Source organism: Sinocyclocheilus grahami, unplaced genomic scaffold (genome assembly GCF_001515645.1).
Source record: "Sinocyclocheilus grahami isolate Dianchi unplaced genomic scaffold, SAMN03320097.WGS_v1.1 scaffold76.1, whole genome shotgun sequence".
Classification (NCBI taxonomy): Eukaryota; Metazoa; Chordata; class Actinopteri; order Cypriniformes; family Cyprinidae; genus Sinocyclocheilus; species Sinocyclocheilus grahami.
This window is the reverse complement of record NW_015505255.1, coordinates 822,027-847,848: the sequence shown is the minus strand read 5'-3', so window position 1 is coordinate 847,848 and position 25,822 is coordinate 822,027. Positions and strand designations below refer to the sequence as shown.

Here is a 25,822-nt window from a genome sequence, read left to right as displayed (position 1 = left end):
TGAAGCACAGTGCAGCAGAGTTTGAAAAGTCCTTGTTGGTGCGGGTGAGGAGAAGAAGTTCATCCGTTTTGTTAGGAAGGGAACGGACATTCGCGAGATGAATGCTTGGGAGCGCAGTCCGAAAGCCGCGTGCGCGGAGCTTCACCAGGGCGCCGGCGCGTTTCCCTCTTCTGCGTCTGCACGCGCGTTTGAACAACACCGCTGTACCTCCGACTAGAATGTCCAACAAAACGTCCGAATAATCAAAAACCGGAAAAATGTTGTCCGGGATGTGCTGCTTAATGTTAAGGAGTTCGTCTCTGGTAAAACTTACAGAAGAAGAATGACAAAACACAGAACAAACAAACAAAAACAATAGAAGAATTGCGGAGCTCAGCGTCCTTGCTGCCATTTACGGCGCCATGCTGATAGACCTAACAACATGTATACAATAATACTTTTTGTATACATTTTAATTAATTTGTTTAACAGTTCTATCTGATTATTAGACAGACTTCTATCCGTATTAGACAGAACTGTTAACGACGACGGCGAACAAGAGGGAGATTGTGAGCACTGTGTGTTCAGGCACTGCCGTTCTCAACACCGTCAAAATAAAAGTCCCACCACGAACGCATCGGCCAAACAGAAAAACTTATCGGCCGATGCCGATATTTGAAAAATGGCAAATATTGTCCGATATATCGGCCTTGGCGATAAATCGGTCGACCACTACTGAAAACTAGGACTGCACGATAAATCGCATGCGATATTTAACGCGCATCTAGTCAGTAAAGCAGGTTCTTTAATCAGCGGTAAATCTCCATCACCTGAAGGCTTTGCGCGTTAAATATTGCATGCGATTTATCATGCAGCCCTACTGAAAACCTAAACAACTGATAAGCTAAAGAAATCTTAATAATAATCATACCGAATTATAGTAATTCATTTGAATATCCATTATATACCAAATAAAAGATGGATTAGTTGCATACATATGAAATAAAAATGTGCACCACACACACGTCATTAAATTGATCAAAAGTGACAGTAAAGACAGTTATAATGTGACAAAAGATTTCAAATAAATGCTGTTCTTTTGAACTTTCTACTCAACACTGAATATTATGTAGCACAACTGGTTTTCAACACTGATAATAATAAGAAAATTTACTTAAGGACTCAAATCATCATATTAAAATTTCTGCAGGATCATGTGACACTTGACACACTGGAGTAATGACTGTTGAAAATGACAGGAATAAATTATTATTAAATTTTAAAATATATTAAAATATAAAAGTTACTTCAAATTGTAATAATATTTCACAATCGGTGTTGGGGAAAGTTACTTTTAAAAGTAATGCATTACAATATTGCGTTACTCCATAAAAAAGTAACTAATTACGTTACTTAGTTACTTTTTATGAGAAGTAATGCGTTACGTTACTTTTTAAATCTGGACTGGGCTTCCTTGTTTGTTTTTAAAATTAAAAAAGTTCTATTTTTGGCAAATATAAAAGCCTTTTAGCTGTCAGTCAATAAATTGGAAAAAAAGTAACTTGCATTACTTGTTTGAAAAAGTAGCTCAGATATTCTCTTGTAAATTAAAAAGTAATGTGTTACTTTACTAGTTACTTGAAAAAAGTAATCTGATTACGTAACTCGCGTTACTTGTATTGCGTTACCCCCAACACTGTTCACAATATTACTGTTCAAATAAATGCAGCCTCAGTGAACATGAGACATAACGTTCAAAAACATTAATATATATCTAAATAGGGCAACTAAATAGGTGATCTTTCTCAACCACTCAGCTCCATGACTCACAGCACGCTCACAGCATTTCCATTCTATAATTTTCCCTTGAGAAATCTCTGATGAGGTCTAACTGACCCCAAGTAGTCTGACAAGTCACTCTAAGACATCTGCTCTAATGAAGACATTCAATTCCTCTTTAAGCACTGGTTCTCCTCTCCATCAATGAATGAGGTTCATCCATGACAAGAATAAGTAACAAAGTCAGAAGAAGAAGATAATATAATAATGAAATAATGTTTAAACCTGGGAAAATTTTGAGCTTCAACAACAATGGAATGGAGCCACATAAAATAACCACTTGGAGCGCACAGACTGTGTTGCTTCTTCATAAAACTTTCAGCGTCCTAGAGCTAAAAGCAGCCACTACAACACACCTTCTCTTCACACACGACTGCATGTTCATCCCAGCATGGGTTTCCCCACACAACATTCTTCTCTTTCGCAGCAACCTGACGTTATGTACAGCTATAGCCAAGAGTTCTGGGGAGATCCCTGTGCTGGAGTCTATCAAACATTAAAGGAATCCTTGAGCGTGTAGTGGGCTTGAGACCAGGTCTGTCCAGTCAGGCAGAAAAACACCTTCCCCTGTGCTAGCTGGTGGGTGTGCAAATGGAAAATCCTGAAGTTAGAAAGGAACCTATTATCACAGATTATGCAAGCAGAAACACACCATTAGCTGCTATAAAATTCCATATATTAAGCCTTTTTTCTTAATTTCCATTAGGGCTGCGTCTACAATATTGACGAATCGATTTTTTTTTTTCAGCCTTCATTTTGATGAACCAATATCAATTTTCTAAATTCCAAAAATGATCTTTTTGTCTGAGCTGTTGCCTGTGGATCCATGAAAAAATGTGTCCACCATCCAATAATCACAAAAAACGTTGTGCTTTGCTACTTTTGAAAGGAAACAAAGTCTCAGCTTTCGCATTGTTATTTTGAACACAAACTACAATGAAATATCACAACATTTGAGTTTCCGCCAAAATCAGTATTGTATCTGGTCGGTATTGAAAAGTCCATTTTGAATTTTACGCAAAATGCGTCATGTTTTCTCCCTTTCCAAACCGCGACAAACGCCAGACTCCCTTCTCTGCAGAATGCGATATATCCGCTCAACCAATCACAGCACACCATTCCACGCACTCTAGACAGTAATGGACAGCTTTGAATAGGCCTACACCTGGCATCCTAGTTTTCCTCATCTACTTTGTACTTTGTGATCAACAAACAAACTTAGGGCTGCACGATAAATCGCATGTGATTGTCATGCGCATCTCGTCAGTAAAGCCAGTTCTGTGATTAATAGTAAATTTCCATCACGTGCTTTCAGATGGATACACCGAGCCATAGATCACTGACAAGCTATGCAATATCGCGTTCATAATCGCATATGAATCGCATTCGATTATGAACGAGATATTGCGTAGCTTGTCAGTGTAAGTGTTTTTATTAATGCCATTTATGTTTTTGTTAATACAGCGTATAGGCTATAGCACTAGTCAACAAAGCACAATTGAACTTAAGCACAGTTGTGCTCACTGGACTAAAAACTGGACTATTTTTAGCCTGTATATAAGATTACTGACCAAGTTCAGAGGCTGTCATATGTGGATTACCATGTTGTGTATTTTCAACAGTTTCAATATGAAAAATAACTTTTATATGGATTCAATGGATTTATTGCATTTTGAAAAAAAACGTGTCATGGATTTATTGCATTTTGGGAAAAAAATTATCAAATTTTATAATAAATCTTTGAAAATCAAAATCTGGATTTGAATTTTTAATGTTATTATAACCTAAAGATGCTATGTGAAAGTTTGAAACAGAAACTGGTGGTTTTCATCTTGCCACTTTCTTGGTAAAGAAAACACATTTTTACTCAAATTAATCAAAATGGATTTATAGCGTTTTGGAACCAAACTCTTCAAATGGTTTTAACTTTAGGAAAGCTACTCAATGTCTAATGCTCTTTAACTAGAAAAAAATACAATAGAAATAACTAATAAGAAATAACTAGAGAGAGTAGTTTGATAAATAAAAACACTGCATTAAAAATTATTTAGATTTTTACTTGTTAGTAATATCTGATTTATTGTTCACTGAAAAAATCAGTGTAGAAACACATTTCACTCAGAAATTCACTGTAAATTTCACAAAGAAATTGCAAGTAATATTAAATGTGAATTAAACATGAAATTTTGAAGTAATAAGACTGAAATAGTATTATAAAATGTACTCAAATAATTGTTTTATTTGCAACATTGTAAAAATACTTTACAGTATAGCTATGTCTGAATAAAACTGTCATGAAAATGAGCTTAAATGTACAGTGTAGAATGTTGAAACAATTATATAATTTAAAAAGTTTCTATAAAACTGGATTATATGCACTTTAAATGATTGAACACAACTCGTTTTATTGGAGTGTTTTAACTAAAAATAAACAGCATCTTAACCTTTAATATTATAGTAAAGCACAGCAATGAGAGAGATTGTTTTCATTAAGAAAAACGGACATGCACTGTACCTGATATATGCAAACAAATCAAAACCACGTCAAAATCAGAATCAAATCAAGAGGTTGTGAATCGGAATCAAATAGATTTGTGAAATTTGTGCCAATACACAGTCCTTCTTTTCACAATATCACAGAGATATCATTAAAACAAAAGAGTTCAAATCCTTTGATTTGACACACCCTGTGATTTGGTTTGGCTCTAAAATTTGTCATCCTTACATAGACAATGAATTCATGTGTTTTTAATAATGTTTCATGTTCCAACAAGATTGCATCTCCCTCAGGGGTTTCTATACAAAGCTCGTTCTATTGGCGGTACCTTGTTGCTTGGGGAAACATGCCTTTGTGCAGCGTGCACAGATCTCCATATTGATGTTCTAATAAAAAGTTGTTTATCTGCGAACACATTGCCTAAACACGTTCGCCGTCTGTGCTCTCCTCTGTTCTCAGAGCTGATGCTAAACAGCTCTGCCAAATTAGCCATAACATTTTCAGTATCATCAAAACAGATCGTTTAGAATACGCGCTCATGCAGCACCATAAAATTCATTGAAATGCAGTGGTCAAAGACTGCTGAGGCCATAGAGAGCACAAAGAGGCTAGCTAAGGTGATGCTCAACAGTTTCAGACTCGGCTCCTTCCAGGTTATTATGCAAAGCAGACAGGCAATAAACATGGTAATTTGGTCTCATGGTCTTGTGAAGAGTGTGGGAGGTTCATTAAAGAGCAACTGAGCACTGTGGGCTAAACCTATTGGCTTGAGTCAAGATTTGGAGCAAATTATGCTTGTCTCCCTATCCAGCTGTAGGAACCACTGGTGTTTACAGCACAACAGCAGACAAACAGATGCAAAGCACCCTCGAGGAGATATCCTCCAAACTCCCTCACTGCAGAGGTGAGGAACATGGAGGCTTGCGTTCCTAATGTTTGCAGCTCATTAAAATCCTATCTCCCATCTACAGCCCACCTCTAGACATTTTGGACAGGTGAAGAGAGGAAGGTCTTTGACAGACTAAAATTTCTGAGCTGTCAGTATTTTTCTGAAAAAAGGCTTCAACGTTGAGGCGGATGCTCTTTCTGTCTCCTCTAACACCCTAAATCTGTCCCAGCTCTGTAGTTCTGATACTTTGAGAATGCGTCACTGAATCTTTTTATATCGGTCTGAAATTTGAGAATAAACCAACCAAATCTGTATGAATAACCCTGACACCTTGATCTTGATACTGCTGGTTGCAAGTATTCCACTGGATGTCACAAGTTTTCAAGACTGATTTCGAATCATGTTAAATTATGAAATTCAGTTTCTGGGGGAAAAAAACGTCTAGCTACTGACTGTAATTAAAATGACTCTGAAGGACAGCCGTAATAATATCAATATATGTACACATTACCATTCAGAATTTGGACTCAAAAAAAATTTACAGTATATGTTTCAAATAAGTGCTGTTCTTTTGAACTTTCTACTCATCAAAAAATCCTAAAAGGTTTTCAAGATTTATTTTTGGTATTTTTGCCTTTATTATGATAGGACAGATCAGTACTGACAGGAAGCAAAGTGGGAGAGAGATAGGGGTGGGATCGAGAAAGGTCCTCGTGTCAGGATTCGAACTCGGGATGCCAGTAGCACAACGGGGCTGCCTGAAAGGCTATCTACCCTGACTTAAAAAAAAATATTGTTTTAAATATTGGAAATGACAGTAAATGTTTCTTGAGCACCAAATCAGCATATTAGAATTATTACTTTTGATATAAATAAAAAAAGAGATGTCTTTAAACATAGCTTTGGCCAGAAAAACAACAAACTAACGTGAGACATAGTGGAAGACACTGCAGCTAAATATGTTAACTAGTCTATACAAAGCTTAATAATAATAATTGAGATCATTAATAATAAAAAAATAATTGTAGTATTGTTGCAGTGTGCAGTGTCTTGTTGCTAGGCTTTCTACCGTATGTTTTAATGGACTATTTTTCTTATTATTCAAACTAATCTAGATATTACAGTACTTTCAACTTGAATGAAAACTGTATGTCCAAGTATTTTTTTTTTGCTAAACAGTTCTTTAGGTGTATAATAATGAGCAGGATTAATGTACAAACAGCCAGTCATTATTGCAAAATAAATCCCTTCAGGGTGTTTCGCACTGGCTCTGGTCAGAGTTTAATTTACAACTCTCTGTACATGATGCCTTATTATTATTATTATTATTATTATGTACATCATGCCTTGTCACATTTTGTCTAAAAATATTTCTAAAGAAATTGTGAAAAATTACATGCTTGTGGCAAAGAATAACTACCTCATAGATTAACTAACATGGACTGCCCATATCTTTTGTTCCTTTCCAAGGAACCCATCTGTTGTTCTTAGAGTCTTTTGCGGAGTACAATAATAACAAAGGATTATCAGCATATCCAATGCAAACCACAAGACTAATGAAGACCACAGAGGAACGAGTCTGGCTAACAGAAAAAATCAATCTTGGCATACGTTTTCAAAGCTATCTGGGGCAAGTCTATGGAAGCAAATTAACTCAATAATAGTTCACACAAAAGACACGATGCACACATGCGTATCCCAATTCACATGCACGAATATATACAGTATATATATATAATCACAAAAACCAATTCACGTGCACAAAATAACTATATACATTCATAAAATACACTTCACAAATGCAAAATACAATTCACAGATGTACAACTGTGTACAAAATTTTTGATTATTTAAAATTCACGACTTCATCATGAACTGTGAATGTGTGAATCAAATTGGACTTGTGTGTGTATTTTTGAGACTTTCCCAGCAGCCCCTCACTGCAGAACACAAGATCCAGGGGGCGTGGTTGGATCCACGGTGATTGGTAGGTTTAGGGGTGGAGATGGGTGGGTTTAGGGATCAGGGGGTGGAGACGGGTAGGTTTAGGTATATGTACGGTGGGAGGAGTTGGATCTGGATCTAACCATGCCCCCTGGATCTTGTGTTCTGCAGTGAGGACCATCTTGACTTTCCTGGCAGCGAACTCCTCCCACTTGGGACACTCATACTCTTTAGCCAATCAGATTTGAGCCTGTCGATCGACCAATCATAACCCGCTGTGGGTGTGCCTACCTGGATGTTACGTCATCAGCGCGAGACCACGGTTCAAGTCATGGCAGAGGTTTGTGCAGTTGATCGTTTCATTTCAGATAACTAGCCTTGTAAACGTGTATTGTTTTATCTTTGCATGCTTAAAACTGGGAAGTAAAATCGGTCGTTTAGACACGTTAACATGACCAGTGTAAGCCAGCGGCTGCTATGAATACAGATAGTGTTGTCAAAAATGCAGCTGTCTTGTGTTAGCCACAATGTCCTGTATATTGGCCAAAATGAAGAAAGTTAATTTGTTCAGCAACGCTGGGTGGCCATTGTTTAGCTCCCACTTAGCGCTGACCCTGCCCTCATCATCATAGCTTTATATAAAGAAGAATAGACCTCACGAGAACTCTGTGTATGAATAACAGTGTTTGTACTTACCATTTGTGCAACAGGATGCATTGTTTAATTCGTACACACTAATTGTTTTCCTTGCATTTTTCAGGATTTAAACACTTTGGCACAACATCTGGATGAGTTACAGGCCTCTTCCTTCACATTAATCTTTATCTCTTTTATGTACTTTACCTTTATTCATTTCTTAATGTAATCAACATTCATTTACTTATTTTTTCACATATTACTGTGATTAACCATTGTTAATGTTTAATCTTGTGTTGAGCTGTAATGTAAAAATCTTTGAGATCGCAATACACAAGATGATGTTGGGAAGCAGCAATTGTATTTGCTTGGTAACAGTTGTGGAATTTATGCTGCTCAGTCAAAGACAGACTGATCATAAAGAGGAATGCAGCAAAGATTCTTCAGTAAACTTTATTCTGTTATTTTATCATTTTATCTTATGCTTCCTGCTCTTTCTGTATCTGTATCTCTTGTAAAAGTATAAGAGTTAACAAGCCAAGCAGTTAACTGCTTTGAATATCACACAAATCTGGCACGTCCTCACAGAGAGAGAGAGATAGTGAAGACTGGATCTAAAACATTTGATTAATTAACTTTTGTAGCTGGGGGAAGGGTCCATAGACCCTCGTAATTGGCCATTTGGTTAGGTGATGGGGAGTTCGATATTATTTGTTAAATATAACAAAAAGTTGTGTGTCTGATTGGTCCAAATGCTACACTTTTCACATAATGTATCTACCATTCGGCCATGAAATTTACTTTAAAAGAATGCTAAAGACTCTAAATGGGACACTATACTAGCAGTGTAAATTCAGTGTAAATGAGGTCTGAATACCCTTTGACTGAAGAACTTCTAGCACAGTGTCAAACTAGTATCGAGCCAATCTCAGCTGTAGTTGTGCTGCGGTTGTACTCCCTCATAATAGAGTGGGGGAACTATGACGTCACTTTGTAGGCCGATCGGCTGTTAGCATCGCACTGGTTCCCTCGACAAAAAGCCAATAGGATTTTTCCATAGGCTTTTGGATTATTGCAAAAAATAAGCTCTGTGTTCAATCATAGTTCATGAAACTTACAAGTTTTGTCCATCAAGATAATCTTCAAAAAATAATATAACTTTTATCAATTTTGATTACTAAATAAAAGTGCAGAACGTAAAAGCTAAACTTAGGCTATATAAACGAACTACAGCACCACGGTTGCTCGCCTTCAACGTCAACACCACCATGCTTCCCACAACTTTTTCAAACTAATTTTTAACATGTTCAGTGAAAAAGATTTAGTCTGTATATGAATTTTAATCCACGCTACATGAACCTTTTCATATAAAATGGAATAAATACAAAACTAGAGCCAAACTAAAACTGAAATGAGACATTAGTAATAAATAAATAGTATAATGAATAAATTAAATAATTATAACTAAAGGACATATGAACGCACATATTTCTGTACATTTTGAAATAAGGTACATTAAAAGTCAATAAATCCTTGATTAATATGAATATTTTAATTAAAAACGTGTCTCCACAAACAATTCAATAAAATTATTGAATATATCTGCTGTTATATTAAATAACAGCAGAGTGAGCGAGTTTTTGGATATGGTAAGATTCAACTTATTTTAGTGAATAAAGTACCACATTTCAGCTATCGTTTTGTTAGGGTGGGTAAACAAAATGTTATTTTATCCGTGCTTCTAGAAAATCCTCAATATGCTTCGTAACAGCTTCATGTGGCCGTAAACATTTAATTTTAACGTGGCTTTAAGCACTATGCATTGTTAAAGTTTCACTTTCACCATGACTAAGCCGGTAAATGTGGTGTTTACATCGAATAATAATGAGTTTACCTTATAGTACAAACCCAGAGTCTCCGCATCAGTAGGAAAGCGATAGAATGAGCATCTTCCATCCAAAGACTTGTGTTGCATTTCGAGGCAAAGCAAAAAAACTATTGAATAACAATATAAAATGCGGGAAACTATTAATTGGTTATTCTACAATTAATTGTACTATAAATTATACACTACGATAGGATAATACTGTAAATTGATAAACTGTTCGGCATGATGACGTTTACTGTCTAAGACAGCGACTGTAGTTCCATTTAGCAACTGGTTAGCAACCGTCTTTTTCAAGAAACGTAACAGTTTAAAGAAATCACGAGTGGGGTGTAACTGGTGTCTTTTATGTTGTAGAATAAAACGTGAAAGTTTCTTGAGCTTGTGTGAACCACGGACCTTATTTTAGGGGATTTAACCAAAGAAGTTGGGGAGGGCCGCAGCACACGCGAGCTTACACTGGTCATGTTAACGAGTGTGTCTAAACGACCGATTTTACTTCCAAGTTTTAAGTAAGCATGCAAAGATAAAACAATACACCACAAGGCTAGTTAACTGAAACGAAACGATCAACTGCACAAACCTCTACTCTGCTGAACCGTGACTTGAACTGTGGTCTCGCGCTGATGACGTAACATCCAGGTAGGCACGCCCACAGCGGGTTATGATTGGTCGATCGACAGGCTCAAATCTGATTGGATAAAGAGTACGAGTGTCCCGCATGGGAGGAGTTTGCTACCAGGAAAAATACACGCACAAATCCAAGGCGATTCACACATTCACAGTCCATGATGAACTCGTGAATTTTAAACATTCAAAATTTTTGTATATATTTGTACATCTGTGAATTGGGTTTTGCAGTTGTGAAACGTATTTTATGAATATTTATTCTTATTTCGTGCACGTGAATTGGGTTTCAAGCATGTGAATTGGGATATGCATGTGTGCATCGTGTCTTTTGCGTGAATTAATCTAATCTGCTTCCATACAAGTCTATTGAAGTAACAGCTCATAACGCAAGGCAAAGGGACTGCTGGCATATGGAATCTTATCAAAGGCATTTTCTTTAAACTGTCTTGAGAATATGTTTCCTCAATGAATGGTTTCTCTCTCATTGCTCTGTTTCTGCCTGTTTTTTCTTTTGTTCATTCTATTTGATTTATCCCATTTCCTTTGAGCAGAACCCTCTGTACACAATGCTGAAAAGAAACCAAAGGAAAACTCACCTGTCTGTCCAGCTTCTGTTGTCGCAGGTTCGTGCCCTCATCATCCAAGGTGCTGCAAGAGGACAAAACAAGATTAATGGGGAAACCTCACAAAAAAGATGTGCCACAGCGAGAGTTGCACCAACAGAGATACGATTCAAACTTACTATTGGTCCTTTTGTGTATACAAAGATAGTCCAGTGCCAAGAGAAGCATACAGTAAAAGAAAAATATAACCTATCAATGATTTAAGCAACGGCAATCTTTACAGATGTAATTCCTTACTGTTCATGTCCTTCACTAAAAATTCTGCTGCGTAGGATATGACATAAGTCTTCAGTATTAAACATATCTTAGCGCATGCATTATTGAAAAAGCAACTGTATTATCATATAAATAAATCACAACCATCGCTCTCTATTTACTGGTCACTAAACCTAAAATATGGGCAAAACAGTATATAAATAGTGCATATACACATCAGACAGTGCTGCTGTGTTGATCATGCCTATGACTCATTGTGCTCTTTCAGGTCCTGTGAGGAGGGAGGTCTTTGTTGAGGCCTTTGTGCTCTGCCTGTCCCTCCTCTCGTTCGCTTTAATCAGCTATGACACATTCACTCCAGACCTCCTCATGCATTTCTGCCACCTGTTATTGCGGAGCCGAAAGCTGTGTTAATTAAATGGCAATAGAGGGCTTCCTCTGTGGCTGTGGTGGATCATGCGGAGAGAAGAAGTGTGACAGATCAAGGGTGGTGTGGTAAAGGATTTGTGCTCCGTAATCTGTAAAGCACAACTAGGGTGCTGGTTTAACATTTGATAGGAACTAATTTTACAATCGTTCAGAGTATTGATATTACAAACAATTACAAACACCGTAAAGAAATCAAGAATTCTGCTATCCGTGTTGATTTGGATAATCTCTGGATGTCATTAGACAATAAAAAATTATTTTTATTTTTTTTTACAGCAGTTTAGGTTCACAACACCACAGGCATTCACTCATTTCCTTGATGACATTATGAAACACAAACAAACATGCTAATCAGATGGGAATGGGAATACAATGGGATTTTGTCAATATTAAATAATAATAAACTTTACCTCATGTAAATGCAATACTTGGTTCAAAATAATGTGATTAAGCTCATCGTCGTAGCAAACAATCATATTAAAATGTTTGTGCCATATACCAGTTTTAATCACAATAAACGGGTACATAAACACCTTAAATACATTATAACAGCTCTAACCAAAGTGCAAATTTGAATGATGCATTGTGATGATCTAACTGGTTTGCTATGTTAACCCTACAGCTGATAGCCAAGTCTTTGCCTTAATGCCTGCTTCACATCGCAAGCAACAGCAGAGTGTGAGCAGTGCATATTTTGTCTCTACCTATATTAATGAATAACTGTTCACATCGGAAGGGTGACGGAAAAACCTCTTTCATTAACATAAACAGTGACAAAATACGTGCTGCTCACACTATGCTGTCACTTGCAATGTGAAACAGGTGTAATAGACATAGCTGAATTATTGTCATTTAGGAATAAGATTGTGTCGATGTTTCAATGAGTATCGCGATCTTTTAACGATTAATCGTGCAGCTCTAAAAGACAGACGAACGGACAGAAAGACAGACATACAGTTACAAAATATTTCTAACCAAACCAGTACTAACCAACCTGGACCAACACAGAAATTCATGTTGCTCTAAGCTTGTCTTTTCAGGAGGATTATACTAGTGTCTGTTTCTCCCTCTCTAGCTCGGATCGATATTCCAGTGCCTAGCTGCAAAGAACTCAATCTCTACTTTCCTATTTAAACCTGAGAAATCTCACTCTCTATGGACTGCCAACACTGACACCATTTTTATCACACATGCACATGGGCACGAAGATACAAGCCCACGAACACACACTCATTCAGAAATACAGACACCTATTCGGTAACTCACACACTTACTGAAACCTCAGGATACAGAAAAAGCCATGCTTATTTGCACACATTCGTGAACTCTCTTCTAAAGCTAAAATACATAAATGCACACAAGCACAAAGCGAAGTGCCTAATGTTAGCAGTCAAGGGTGTCAGTTCCCATCAGATTGGCAGATAATGACATAAACAGAGCAGTTATAATGAGGGTCAACAAGGAATGAGAGATAAATTGATATGTTCTGACAGCTGCCTGCAATGTGCGGTAGAACTTCTCTCCCTCACCATCAAGCTTCACTGATGACAGTGACAATTCACTTTGTGTGTCATTGTGTGCGTGTGTGTGTGTATATGCATGTGGGTGTTTAACTGTATGTGTGTGTAATGGAATCTGAAAATAACATTTGCTGATTTGCATGCTGTACTTTTACCTGCAAATTTTCATTCATCAAAACATTCAAAAAAAAAATCTTGAAATAGGATTTACTCAAGAAGCAAAATTGCATAAGACATCGGACAAGGCCTGTTTTTAGAGAATATATCTTAATTTAAGTTCGCCTTTCTTCTGCTTCTTTTATATTGCATGGAGAAAAAAAGATTTTGAGAGTGAGTGATAACAGAATACTTTTTTTTTTTCTTTACGCAGTAGGGATGATTGCATATTTCTTTACACTACTCTACTGCACAGATCAAGAATGAAGGTCAGTCACACTTTTGAGATAGCTTTAAAGAATTTCTATAGAGTTATGCAAGTCTTTCCTTCTTAGCGTCACATCTTTCCGCATGTTTCTTAGTTCTTTCCGCCTGCAATGAAACTCTTATTTTGATTCCGTCTTTTCACAACTATCTGCTGCAATTCACTGAGTGCGTCACAGGACAACAACAGAAAAGCAGAAACACTACATGGATCAAGGCTCTGGAAATATTTGTACATTTTTTTCAGTGTATCCAAGGACATTTTTGACAGTGGAAACAAGCAAACTTGAAACTAGCCATCGATTACGAAATCCAGTTTCCACCACAGAATAAAAAATAAGGTGATTGCAACTTTTTCAATTCAGACAAAAAAAAGAGTCAGAAATGCGAGATATAAACTCAATGTTAAGCTTTTTTCCAAGCTTAACATTGGAATTTACTACTTTTTTTAGAGGACATTTGACTGATCAGGGCAAAATTCTGATCAGGGCAAAACACAGAATGCGTTTATGTACATGCACACTAGCATGACAGTGTTCAAATGGAAAACAGGCAATGGTACTTAGCTTAGTGTGGATAGCAAGGTCCTTAACCTCCAGTGAGCTCCGTATGTGTGTGTGTGTTTGTCCATGTAGGGTCTGTGACCTACCAGAGCACACTGACTCTCTAATAAGCTGGCCAAGGCTGTGAAATTAGTGTTTGTGATGCAGAAGGTCCAGCTGAGACAACCTCAGATACGCCAGCGTGATCTCAAAGCTCAATACATTTTTCATAGCAAGCCCCATCTGCAAGGGAGGAGATGCTCATCACACAAGGAAAAAAAGCCATGAAGGGCCCAATGGCGCTGCTGACTGAGGGATACATGATGGAAGGACACATTTACTGCCTGTGCTCACTGCTTTCTGTTTCCCTAGTCCTTTAGTACTGTAGGGGGTGTCAAACATAAGAATATTGCCTACCATCAGGAAGGCAGAGATCCAGATCTTGCTGCATTACCAGTCTGCCTGAAAGCAAGACACTTAATAGCAAATCACCCTACTGCTGCTTCTCTAATTATTGACCTACTTTCTTTTTTGGATGGAAATCATTGCCACATATGAGTAATTCAGCTGTTCAACCATAGCTCTAAGGTACAATATGCAAGAGTGCAGTGTGTTATCTATGAGATCAGCCTTTTGCAAGGCAAATCTCTGCCCAATTCCTATCTAAATAAATACAAAAAATATGGGTCATCAGTATTATCGGAAAATAATACTTTCATAGACCTTAAAGGGTTAGTTCACCCAAAAATGAAAATTAGGCTGTGTTTTACTCACCCCCGAGGCATCCTAGGTGTATATGACTTTCTTCTTTCAGACAAATCCAGTCGGAGTTATATAAAAAATTGTCTTTGATCTTTCAAGCTGTTTAATGCCACTCAGCGGGTGTTGCATTGCTTCAGTCCAAAAGAACTTAAATAAAAATCGCCCATCCATAAAAAAAAGTGTCTCACATGGCTCCGGGGGGTGAACAAAGGCCTTCTGTAGCGAATCGATGCGTTTTTGTAAGAAAAATATCCATATTCAAAACGTAATAATCACTTGAATCTAGCTTGCGCTCACTGTTGTAAACAGAAGCAGTTCCGGGGGAATGATGTATGAGGTCTTTTCACCGAACGGCTTGAAGCAATGCAATACCCGCTGAGTGGCATTAAACAGCTTGAAAGATCAAAGACAATTTTTTATATAACTCCGACTGGATTTGTCTGAAAGAAGAAAGTCATATACACCTAGGATGCCTCAGGGGTGAGTAAAACCCTTTAAGAAACACCAGTAATAAACAAAGAACTTTCCAGAGGGAAAAAGCTATTGCTCATAGGCAGAGGCGGACAAAGTACTCGACTCTATTACTTGAGTGAAAGTATAGATACTGCTGGTCAGGTGTGGATTTATAGGCTAGTATACATTAATGGAGTAATAACATAACTTACGACAAAAGAGCAGAGATAAAAAAAAAAAAAAGCGATCTCCGCTCATGAAAAGCGCTGCCCTGTCCGTTTGATCGCCGCCCAGCAGACCCACGGAGCGGGCATGAGAATGAGAGGTGTGGCCGCGATCACTGGTGCTCGCCTCATCATCACAGTGACCGCTTCTGTTAAATATTTCTCACTTCTTTTGTTTGTTCGACACCGAGGTGCACCAAGAGTGACGGATACGCATCCCGGGCATCCCAATCGATGTGCTTTCATTTTTTTTTTTTGTAATAAACACCTCTCTGAGACCTGTTTTTTTCAGATCTCCACTGTTTTTGTTCGATCGGTTACACTTTACTTGAAGGGGTGTGCATAAGACTGACATGACACCTTCATAATCATGACATGACACATGTCATGAATATGAAGAAGGTTTTATGCATGTTTATGACAATTGTCATTAAGTGTCATTCGCTCAGTTATGTCATTTTTAATGCAAATTTGACATTATTTTACCTACCCCTACCCCTACCCTTACCCCTAACCATAGCCCATAACAAAGACATCACAAACAATGTCATCTTTGCATTAAAAATTACATAACTGAGCGAATGACACTTAATGACAGTTGTCATAAACATGCATAAAAACCTTCATTTTCATGACATGTGTCATGTCATGATTATGTAGGTGTCATGTCATGATTATGAAGGTGTCATGTCAGTCTTATGCACACCCCTTCAAGTAAAGTGTTACCGTTCGATCAGTTACATATTTTATTTGCATGTGCATTTTATTGTATTTAAACCTCCATTAAGTTTAAAGTTAATCCATAATCGAGATTTAAATCTGAGTCTAAAGTTATGGTGCAACAGGATTAAAGTTAATCTTAAATATAACTTAAATCCAGGATCAAAATGATGGGTTAAAATGTAAACCTGCTTATTTTTAAAGGTTTAAAGTTTGGTGCAACAGAATTATTAGATAAACCTCGATTTAATCTAGATTTAAAATTAATCATTGCAAACCATTTAGCTATAATTTGAAGAAGAAAAAAATGCACATTAGGCCTAATGTCTAATGTGGGCAAGCGGCAATAGGCCTAATGATCATTTAAAATATCATTTGAAAAAGTGTTTCTTTCACAAAATGAGTATTGTATAACTATAAAATATATGCTACTCAATTTTTCTCCCTCTTCACCAGGCACTCATGTCACTTCCATTTCTTTCGGGATAAATGAATGAATTCACATGTTGTAAATCAGTCTGTAGGCCTATAGCGCACATAGCCCCTAAATTTAGTGATCAACTATGCATATTATACATTTAACGTACAACATTTTTTTCGATTAAATTATTTTGTCTTTGTTGCTCTTAGTTATAAAGGATGGTAGCACAGCATTTTTGAATGATTGTCTTCATGAGTTTGTCTGCATCCAAATTGCATGTTTCCTCTCACTTGTAAAGTATGCTAGCAGTTATTTCTTCTAGTTCTTTCAAAGCAGTTCTTTCTGCGTTTCCGCTCACATATTTTTAAAACCGTTTTATTGAGGTTCCAAATAATGGCTCATTGGCTTCGATATAACACATATGCATATATTCTTATGCACACATGCAAAGTATGTTGCAGCTGTTATTTCTATGAAATTATGTTGTCTTTGCTATTCTGTTACTAATAAAATCTTTTTTTTTTCACTGCTTTTCCTATTTTGGCACAATCCCTAAACTGAACTTGAGTAGTTTTACTAAGGGCACCCATCTCACATGAAATTGAACTATGCCAAACATATTCTACCTGCCTTCCTGATATAAATTACTATGAATTTGATACGGTAATTAATACTGAGACACTAATTTGGGCAAAGAGCACTAATGACTTGTTTAAGACTTATCTCAGATCATTTGATCTCGGAATGTGATGATAAATATTCATTATGAAATTACTGACTAATTGCATATTTCATATGCAGTTTTATATATTACTATAGAATGGTTTGAGATGTGAACATTTCTCAAGAGGCACATGTGTGATTACTAGGATCCTAGGCATATTCTCCTAAAAATGCAAATTATGTCATTATTTTCACACCCTCGTGTAATTTCAGAGCTGTATGAATTTCTATTTGTGTTCCACAGAATTTCTATTTTCTGTGGAACACTGAAGATGATATTTGCACCCCAGTGATAACATTGGACTGCATGGCTTTCACTGAATTAAACTATTGGTAACACTTTACTTGAAGCCTTTATGCATTATAAAGTGTTATTAAAGGGTATAATGCATTATAATTATTCATAATGTTATACGATACATCTTGTCGTAAATAATTATAGCCGAATTTAAAATGCATAGTGTAACAATGAATTGATAAGTGTTATATATTACCTGTGGTTACAATTATTCATGAGATTGTACAATGCATTATAAGGTGCATTACAATGCATAATTAATTAAAACTACTTTTATAATGCATTATACATAAAGGCTTTAAGTAAAGTGTTACTGAAATATTATTTTCTGTTCTGCCAAAAAAAAAAAGAGTCTTAGAGATTTTGACAATAAATTATGGAAGAATTATCTCCTTTTAATGCCACTACTGACTACAACAAACAAGTGAGAGATATCATTTATTATTTTCTTTTCTACAGGTTTAGTTAAAACAAATGACTCATGTATGCCTCTCTTTCCATTATGGTTCCCTTGAGCTCCTCTAGTGCCAAAGCTCGCTAGATTTCTCAGATCCATTCAGGTCACAATTACAGACCTCACACACAGGAAACTGGGGTGTGGGAGAGGGCAGATCTTCACAATCAAAACACACTCCCATAGAGACAGTCTTAGACCCTCCAGGGTAGATCGAACGGTACCTTTAGCTCTTTGCAACAAGCGGCAAGGGCTCCCTGATGTAATCTTTCAAAGAAAGAGTGGAGGAAAGTGGGCTTGTAACTTATAGCAACCAAGAGCCAATGAGAGAGCAGAGGCAGTGCAGCTATGGCAATGAGGCTCCTCTGAGAGGCAGCAGTAGTCATGCCTCCAACAGCAAACATAATAATATAGCCATGCTTTTGATTTCTTTTCACTGATCATTCCACACGTAAATTACAAGTTATTAAAAATATAAAGCAAAATACATGCAGAGCATTCTGGAAAAAAATTAATAAATGAGGCATGGGCCCGGGTTATATTAGGGGAAAACTCTATTACTTGTCAAATTTGACTTCACACATTTTAACAAGAAGTGTAACAAAGCAAATCAGCAAAAATTCATCAGCAAATACAAATACACATTCAAACTGCAGTTGTATCCGCAATATGTGAGGCTCAAGATTTTGACTTTTGACTTTTATTGGCTTCACAAAAATAAATAAACAAACAAAAAATGTAAAAAAAAAAAAACTTAATATATATTTACATTATCATTCAAAAGTTGGGGTCAGTAAGATTTAAAACAAAGAAAGTAATACTTTTATTCAGAAACACTACAAAAAACAGTAAAGATATTTATAATGTTACAAAATATTTATATGTTTTTTTACGGAAAATGAGAAACTGCAAAAATGTACCACGGTTTCCACAAAAATATTAAGCAGAACAGCTTCATTCATTCTGAAGGATTTCATAGTAACTGCTGTTCAGTTTTTGCCATCACAGGAATAAGCTATAATCTATTTTAAAATATATTAAAATATATCGTTTTTTATTTTAATAATATTTACAACAATATTTGTAATAATCTTTGTTATAATTATTGATCAAATAAATGCAGCAGCATTTATTACTACCAAATAAATCAGAATAAATGTAGTGCAAAACTCATACTTCAAAAACAATCACAAATTATTCTAACGATCTTAAAGGGGTCATCGGAGGCAAAATTCACTTCACATGTTGTTTGAACATAAATGTGTGTTGGAAGTGTGTGAACACATCCATCCTATAATGATAAAAATCCACCCAGTGTTTTTTTTTTAATCCCTATTTTAAAATCCCCTTTCTCAAATCAGGCTGTTTGTTCTTAGATTCCTGTCAGAATGACCTGCTCAGGCCGCTCCCACGATATTTTATTGACAAGGCCGTCTTACCTTAGACCTGCCCTGAGTGAGCTGTGAGCTGTCCGCCATTGTGTCGACTCCGGTGCAGGGGAAGACAAGAATGTCTTAGATTAAGCGATTGAAGTGTTTTGTTGTTGGATATAATAATGAACATAGCAGTCGTCATTTACTCCCAACATCTGAGCCGCTGAAGCGCAGAGGATTAACGTTACTTTCGTTTTTGAAGGGAATGCGCTGATCCCCGATCTGCCTAAATGCACTTTTGTTTGCGCGAATCATTCATGATACAGCTTCATCTACAGAAGAAGTTGCAAATCACCTTTCCTAATATGTGCTAGTTAGCAAGTTTCGCGGCTGAAGTTTACAGTCTGCTCGTCACCCCACGGAAGAGAGGGGCGGGGTCAGCAGAGCTCATTTGCATTTAAAGCAACATGGACTAAAACAGCTTGCTGAAAACAGAGCTGATTTTGACAGGGTAAAAAGGGTGTTTTTTACACTACCATTGAGAAATTTTAACCAAAGTATGTTATAGACTTCAACTTGTGGAAAATGGGCATCCGATGACCCCTTTAACAAAATCTCATCTATTGTAGCCCGCTAGAGTTCTAAAAGTTCTCAAAGCATAAAAAACCAACAAGATCAACATAGACAAGGTATAGTGACAATGCAGCAGTGACAGTTACATCATCTGGCTCCGGGAGGGCCATCTTTATTGCTGAGCCCTGTAATAAATTTTATGTCAGACCATCTGATATAAACAAAACCTCAGCAGTAACTACACAACCGGACACTCACAAACTAGCTCTGAGCGCTCAACTAGCAGCACGAGAAACACGAGAGTACAGACAAGGACGAGAGAATCACCTTTGTCACCTTTTGCAGCCCTGTCAGCGAGCCACTCATTATCCATTCATCATTCTCTTTCCCCTATCAAAGACACCTATCCTCTCAAAACCAAACACACAAGCTCACTCTCTCACCAACAAACAGATGTACCTGTAAGGGATCCAGTCAGACGAGTGTTTGGAGCTCATATCTGTGTGTGTTGAAGGGGTTCAGAGCGCAGGGGGAAGGGTAGCGGCAGCAGAGTAGGACAGCAGCAGCGATGCCAACAACAGAGCCCATGCAGCCCAACCATCCCCTGCACTTCTGTCTCCACTATCTACAGTCTCTTCCATTCACATAGCTCCTGCCTGCAGTCTGCAGCGGATCCTTTTCATCGTGAGCCAGACTCAGCTGCCTCGCTGGGACTCCAGTTCCCTCAGCATGTGCTGTTTTCTTTCTGTTTGTTCACAATCCCTCGTGCTTTATTCTTCCGTTCACCTTCACTGTGTGTCTCTCGTCATCATCTGTGTACTGTGGCTCTCGCTCACTGCGCCTCATACCGACTGCCTCCTTCCCTCCCTTCTCTCTCTCTCTCTCCCTCGCTTGCTCTCTCTCTTTCGGACCACTGTCATTATAACCTTACACACAGCCCTAAGAAGGGGAGAACATATAAGAGTGAATCCCTTTTGTCTAACTGCTTTGATGTTTGTCACGATGCTCCGCTGGTTCATCAACACACACATAGATACACACGAGGCTCTGAAAAGCGGGTGCCTCAAATGCTTTTTCTGAGCCATGATTTATTCATCCTTTCATTCAGCGCTGGGCTCATTAACATGGGACAGAGCAGCGCAGTTGTAATTGTCTTTGATTTAACATGCTGAATCCAAACTCAGCACACCATTTTGTCTTTGTATATTGGCTTTCCGCTTTTTTTCTTTGGTCCCCCTGGTACTTCACTCAGCTAAATGAGGATCTGACTTCATATACATATTTTAATATCAGCATTATCACACCACCTTCATTAGCCACTGCCAAGAACAAAGGTAAATGAACTCATCTCCATTGTGGATGTTGTATTTTAATGCTAAAATCATATGCAGAATTCAAAAACGATGCATGACTTCTGCTGTAGTTTGTAAGCAATGTTTATGCTCATTTTAAACAAACATGATGCAGTGGCGTCTTTAATCTAAATGAAAAACAATGTTGTTCAGCTTCCTGTATGGTTTTAAGTTATTTGTCCTTCCATATTTGTCTCAAGCGCACTCCTGTAAGCTGTCGTGTTTCTCTGTAATATCCTCATGCAGCCTGAAGCATATTCTGTTTTACTGTATATCAGCTTCTTCATCTCTCCTCTGGACTCCCTCATCTTTCTTAGTGTCACACTTAGTCATGTTGATTTAGTGCATGGCTCAGGCACACACTCTTCCCTGACCAGTAAAATGAACCTTGGCGCTTTGTGTGTGTGCTGCTTTGCCAGTTAAAATTGAGAACATATGTAAAATCAGCAAGAAAACAAGTAAAACTACAGCACATTACTTTAGGAAATAACCATGCATTAAACAAGTCTCATGTAGTAGCACCTTTGACTAACTGGCAGCTTATTCTAGACAAGAACAGCCTGATGAATGACATATAAAGCGATCAGTTGTGGTTTGTTTATGTTACAGTATGTGCTGTATAGGGCCAGCTTTATCGATTTTATCATTGTCAGATAATGATAATATCTGACAATGATAGTTTGACATGTAAAAAAGTCTTGTGAATGGTTCTACTGAAAACAGTTGACTAGAGCATAGCCGAGTAGAGCTGAGTATGTTCTCCCATATCCCCTAAATGCATGTTATTGATCTTATTGTGAACGATGTGTGTAATTTTTGTCTGTGAAAATGACAGACTTCTCTCTGGTGATGTATGATGGACTTTTCCATTCATTTAGCCCACTTAAACCTCACCTAGACTATATATTTACCAAATATATTTCAAAGAATATACAGTTCTGCTTGTGAATATCTAATTTAGTTGCTGGTAAATGGCTCAAAAGTGTTTTATAGAAAGCTGAATATCTTTCAAGAGATTTAATGACACTAAACCTACCAAATTGTCTATTTCAGTAAGTATATACCCTAGTGAAAAATAAATATACTAAAACGTATTTGAAATACATTTATTTCATGCTAAGTATACTACAGATACATTTACATATTTATGTATTTAATAAAAGTGCCCTGTACTTTTGGTATACTAATCTGGTATACTTCAAGTCTGCTAAATTGGAACAACTTATTTCGGAAGTAGTGCTGAGGTCCAACTAAAGATATACTGAAGTATATTTGATTGTGCTAAAGTGGAACCATTGCAAGTATCCTTCAGGTACACTTTAAAAATCTTGCATTTAAAGACCAATATTATTCAAAAATCAATCCTCATCAATAGTGACATTAAAACACATTTTAGGCTTAATATTAAGAAATATGCATTGTGCACAAGCAGTACTCCAAATAAAGTTTAATTAAACTTTTTGTATCAGTAAGTATCGAGCAATATGTCAGTAAATATGTTAATAGATTTGAACTATACTTAGTATGAAATAAATTTATTTTAAATATATTTATTTTTTACTAGGGCATACAGACTTACATACATACATACATACATACATACAGAAATACATAAATAATAAATAAATGTTTTATAAAATGATGGTGTCAGTTTAGAGCTGGATATGGCAAATTACTGTACCTAAAGCATGTGATATAGATCAAAATGTTACAATTCAGCATGTCAGAGACAGAGAGAGATCTGTGGTGTCAGTTTCGATCTCTCTTGTGCGGTTTACTTCCCATAGGAGCTCTGACCGCACAGAGAAACAACAATTTCCTAAAGGCAGCTTTGTATTCCCTGTTATCAGAGTGACCATCAACACCTAATTATAAATAGATCTAATTTCAAACATTTAACTCAAATAACAAACTCAAATCAGAGCAATTATTTTTAATTATCATGTCAGCATATTAAAATATGACTCTGAAAGGAGGAAAGCCGCTGCTAGTTTTGCTTTCAGACAAAAGAACCGAAGGCAAAGATCAGACAGACGTCTGACCTGCTTTATCTGGTGCTCAAAAAAGAAACTGATACTATCACGTCCTATTTGGTGGCCAAAACCGTTCGTCAGAGATCTGCAAACTGTCCCTGCAGGGGGCCAAGGTCAACATTCGTCCTAGCAGCGGTCAAAAACAGCGAACATGGTGGGATGTTGCTGGATCATACGCACTCCGCTACACTCCAGCAGAGGGAGAGCAGGTGGAAAAGCAGCATGGCTGGTAAATATTTGATGGTGCTGGAAGCCGTTTGAAGTCACACTATACTGAGCTCATCGCCTGGGCAGATCCATTAGTGAAACCTACGGCCACTGTGCCTAAAATTATGTAGCCCACCATCAAGCTGTGCTAACAGCACGCACACACTGCTAACTTGATTGGCTGAGTCCCAAAAAGAGTCAATAAAGTGTAACACTGGCACAAATGCTAAGTAGATATTGGATGTTTTGATGCACTGTAGCGCTTCAGTGCTGAGAAGTGCTATGACAGGGGGTCTCTGTGTAGTATGGGGCTAGCTAACGTTGCCAAGGCCGGCATGCGGGCAGCTGCAGAGCCAGAGTATGAAGAGCTTTGTTAATAATGCAGACTCCATCAGCCATGCAGGACACGAGGTGCCAACGGTCACTGATGAATGAACATAAATCCACAGTGCTTTGTGTGTGAATGAGTGTGTGTGTGAAAGGTCTTTCTTTCTTATTCTGATCAAATGGCACTGTCATTGGCAAGTAAGTATGTGTGCATCAAATGGCAATAAATAAATAAATAAAATCACAATTCACCTCTTCTGCCCTATGTGAAAAACAAATATACTCAAATGTATTTGAAATACATTTGTTTAATGCTCAGTATACAACAAATACATTTACGTTATTAGGCTACTTAATAAAAATACCCTGCAATTGTACTTTTAGTATACTAAACTGGTATACTTAAAGTCTAAGTCTGCTAAACTGGAATAACTAATTTTGTACTTAATGCACTTTAAAGGTGGCATATCATGAAAATCTGACTTTTCCAGGTTTTAAGTGCTATAATCAGGTCCCCGGTGCATCTACCAACCAAAGAAACGTGAAAAAGATTAACCCAGCAACTTTGTTTTGGTAAGCCTTTTTCTGCAAGCGTCTGAAAAAACAAGCGTGTCTGATTTCGCTCCCCTAGTGACGTTGCAAAGGGATCTCATTATAATATTACCACCCCTTAATCTGTAAGTTTCCACCCACGGCTCCATCATTTTGATTTTGCAAGCGACAATGGTGTACTAGTTCTAATGACATGGTGAAAGTTTGAGCAAAACATGCTAACTGTTCTGTCTTTGGCTGTACAGATGAGCACAGAACACTATTTCAAGTCCCAGCCTCAGAGGAGACAACAGAGCAGTGGATTTATTGATTTATTTACTGTTTGCTGCTGTTACACAGATCTAAAATAATAACCAGAGACTTATATTACATATTGTAAAAAGGAGCATAATATGTCTCCTTTAAAGGGGGTCATATGATGCGATTTAAATTTTTCCTTTCTCTTTGGAGTGTTACAAGCTCTTGGTGCAAAAAGAAGATCTGTAAAGTTGCAAAGACTAAAGTCTCAAATCCAAAGAGATATTCTTTATAAAAGTTAAGAGTTAACCACGCCTACCTAAAACAGCTCGTTCTAACACGCCCCCACATATCTACCTCACTATGTGGGAAGATTTACATAATGCCGCCCAAATGTTCACGCAAAGAAAGAAGGCGTAACTTTTATTCTCACTGTAGTATTGTTGCCGTTGCCGCTGCCATCATGTCGTGAAGACACTGTGTGCTTCGTTGTGAAAGCGAAACTACTTTGTTTGGTCTTCCAAAAGAGGACGATATCCGCTTCGTCATGCCTAGAGCTGATCTGTGCTGGTCGCAGAGGGAATACATCCACTTAGTGCTGTGGATCACTGGATCGGTTTTCACCTTGGACGAAGCGGAGTCCAGCCCGGGGTCGTCACATGTGGTTGCCGCTCCTTCGTCGAATCCGCCGGGCGCGCCGTTCTTGACCCCGCCGCCTCTGCTTACTCTAGCCCGGCCTCAGCTCACGCTAAGCCGTGGCTTCCGCTCACGCTAGGCCGCCGTGTTTTTCGTTGTGAAAGCAAAACTACTTTGTTTGGTCTTCCAAAAGAGGACACAACTACAAATCAGTGGTTAAGTTGTATTTACAACACTGTTCCAAAACAGTTTAACCCAAATATCCAGATGTGTGCAGCACATATTATGGAGGACTGTTTACTGATCCTGGGAGAGTAACGTTAGACTAAAATGCTGGCAGTTCTGACTCACAGTCTGTAAGTACATTTTCATTTAAAGGATTTGCCACTGATGATTCAAACGCGAGTTTTGGGCAGTGTAGAGTAGCG

General features: G+C 37.5%; 1 protein-coding gene across 1 annotated transcript in view; it reads right to left on the bottom strand.

The window, feature by feature from the left end:
* tub (TUB bipartite transcription factor) overlaps positions 1 to 25,822 on the bottom strand; it is a 128,981-nt gene that overhangs the window by 43,702 nt on the left and 59,457 nt on the right. Inside the window, exon 2 of the mRNA XM_016273138.1 lies at positions 10,896 to 10,947. Within this exon, the coding sequence (XP_016128624.1) occupies positions 10,896 to 10,947 (52 nt within the window). The remainder of the gene's footprint in view (positions 1 to 10,895; positions 10,948 to 25,822) is intronic.